The 2,571-nt window shown below is 44.5% G+C and overlaps 1 protein-coding gene across 1 annotated transcript; it reads left to right on the top strand.

The window, feature by feature from the left end:
- Positions 1–577: 577 nt before the first annotated feature.
- Positions 578–1,949, top strand: LOC140219239 (piggyBac transposable element-derived protein 2-like). Its single transcript, XM_072289049.1, has 2 exons — positions 578–1,084; positions 1,944–1,949. Exons 1-2 carry the CDS (start codon positions 578–580, stop codon positions 1,947–1,949), a joined length of 513 nt encoding a protein of 170 aa, XP_072145150.1.
- The last annotated feature ends 622 nt before the right edge of the window (positions 1,950–2,571 follow it).

Consider the following 2,571-nt stretch of genomic DNA (forward strand, 5'->3'; position numbering starts at 1 on the left):
TCATCATGGGCGTCATGCGATACCCAAGGCTGCGGTTATATTGGAAGCCGGAAGTGAAGACTAGGCTGGTTGCATCTACCGAGCTCTCACGCAACCGCTTTGAAAAGCTGAGAAACAATCTCCATATTGACATGTCTCGGCCTGACCCTGATGATCGCCTATGGAAGGTAAGACCTCTTCTTGATAAATTCGAAGAAAGGTGTCAGGCACTGCATGTGGAGGAGCGATTGTGTATCGACGAACAAATTGTTCCCTTCAAAGGAAAGCTGGATATCAAACAGTACGTGAAAGGGAAACCACACCCCTGGGGTATAAAAATCTTCATGCTTTGTGGAGAGTCTGGCATCGTGTATTCTTCGCTGCCGTATCAGGGGTCAACGACGCGGTTAGAAGAAAGTCTCACGCAACAACATGGTGTGACAGGTGCTATAGTGTCACAGCTGGCTTATCGAATTCCCTGCGACAAGGGACACAAACTATATTTTGACAATTATTTTACATCGCTACCTCTTCTGCACGCGCTGCTACACAAGAAAATATTTGCGGCAGGAACTATTTGAACCAACCGGTGTGAAAAATGCCCATTGGAGTCGGAGAAAATTCTAAAGAAAAAGGCCGCGGAACTTCTGCTTCCATGGTCAGCAAGGACGGAAAAGTAGCTGTCACGCGATGGTATGACAACAAAGCTGTGACCATGGCATCGAACTTTGTGACCATTGATGACGAGGACACCGCCAAGCGGTGGAGCAAGACGGATAAGTGCTACATTGAAGTGAAACGCCCAGCTGTTGCAAGGATGTACAACAGCAGCATGGGTGGAGTCGATAAAACCGACTTCCTTGTAGCGCTCTACCGTACGAAGATTCAGTGGCGAAAGTGGACGCTGAGGATGATATTCCACGTTATCAATGCCTCGGTTGTGAACGCATGGCTGGAGTATAGAAGTGATGCAGCTGCACGAGGGCTGATCCCTGCCAAGCAACTGGACTTACTTGACTTCACCCTCCATATTAGTGAAGCACTTGCACGAGCCGACAGCCTGCCAAAGATGCAAAAGCGAGGAAGGCCGTCACACTCCCCTCTGGTGACTTCGAAAAAAGCAAGATATGCTGAAAATCGGCCTGTACAAGACGTAAGGTGTTATAATGTGGGACACTGGCCGCTTCGTACCGACAGCAGGGAACAGCGTTGTAAGCTCGAGGGATGCACAAGACAAACCCATATCATGTGCGAAAAATGCAACGTCCACCTGTGTCTTGCCAAGGCTCGAAACGGCTTCAGAGGCTTCCACATGAACAATTAGTGATGTTTGTGTTTGCCATGACTGTGTTTTCCACCTCTGAATAAATTAGCTCTTCACTGCCTTTCGCAACCACTAAGCCCTGATGTGCGGTTTTGACGACATGATTGTAAACCGGTAAATAATAACACAAATGACTTATTTTTTGCTCAGGCATGATTCTAGAGTCCTTATGGTGCAAAATATGCACAGCAAAAAAATATATGCAAATAACAAAATCCAGGGCTGAAAGGGTTAAATTTGATTGTGGGCCTACTGAAATTTGGGGATGGGCCAGCTTGAAGTTTGGGGGTGCGCCAAATGAAATATGAAGCTAGGCCAACTTAAAATTTGGGCATGGGCCAACTTGAAATTTTGGGGTCGACCAATTTATATGGGGGTGGCCCAGCTCGAATTTGAGATTGGCCAATTGAAATTTGGGGGTACGCTTACGCACGTTTAGATAACTCCAATAAAGTTTCTGCATGCTTTTTGATATAAGAAAAACGGAGTGATAATCAAAGACTAAAATTTGCATTTTTGAAGCATGTGTGTTTAGCAGTGAAAAAAAAAATACAGCGTCAGTTAAACTGTTAGGCTACTGCATACACGAGTGGATTATTTGTACTTGCAAAAGCTTCTTTGCTCTGCATTGTGGAAACAGACATGAATGATTGATTGGTTCATTGACTGAATCATTTATTGAATTCTAATTCAGCCGTACGTCGACGCCACCGGGACCTGCCGTGTCTTCTATGAAAATGCTTGAAAGCTCTGCTCTGCTTACGGTGACTGCCTGCCTGCAAGAAAATATTCAGAAAATGTACGGAAGGATCATTACCTAGACATGTGGGGGAGCAATATTTAAGCAAACTGGTTATGTGCGCTCTATTGTACAACATAGAAAGGCTGCCTATATCGCCAGCATTAATTTATTCATTTTACTCAGTTACAGGAACTCATTGCCCAGTTAATTTTTACGTAGATGTGCATTCATTTGTCAATTATTTATTTAGTTATTTATGCACAGACCCTTGAGAGCGCTATGTTTAAAACCCATTTCACAATGCAAGGAAGTCACGTTATACATATCTCCCGGGGATCAAAACCTAAACTTAATTGTGGAAAACCAATCATAGTAACATGTTCGGGGTGCCCTGAGGCTTGCCAGTATGCGTTATACCGTTTAGGCCGATCACTTTCATTTAAGATTAAAGATGAAAACTACAAATTGTCATGTGAGCTCTCTGCACACGCACACACACACACACACGCACACACACACACACACA

This window comes from Dermacentor andersoni, chromosome 1 (genome assembly GCF_023375885.2).
Source record: "Dermacentor andersoni chromosome 1, qqDerAnde1_hic_scaffold, whole genome shotgun sequence".
NCBI classification, from domain to species: domain Eukaryota; kingdom Metazoa; phylum Arthropoda; class Arachnida; order Ixodida; family Ixodidae; genus Dermacentor; species Dermacentor andersoni.

What these genes read in the sequence shown, in the direction of transcription:
- LOC140219239 (XM_072289049.1), top strand. Translation starts at nt 578, where the DNA reads ATGCCCATTGGAGTCGGAGAAAATTCTAAAGAAAAAGGCCGCGGAACT.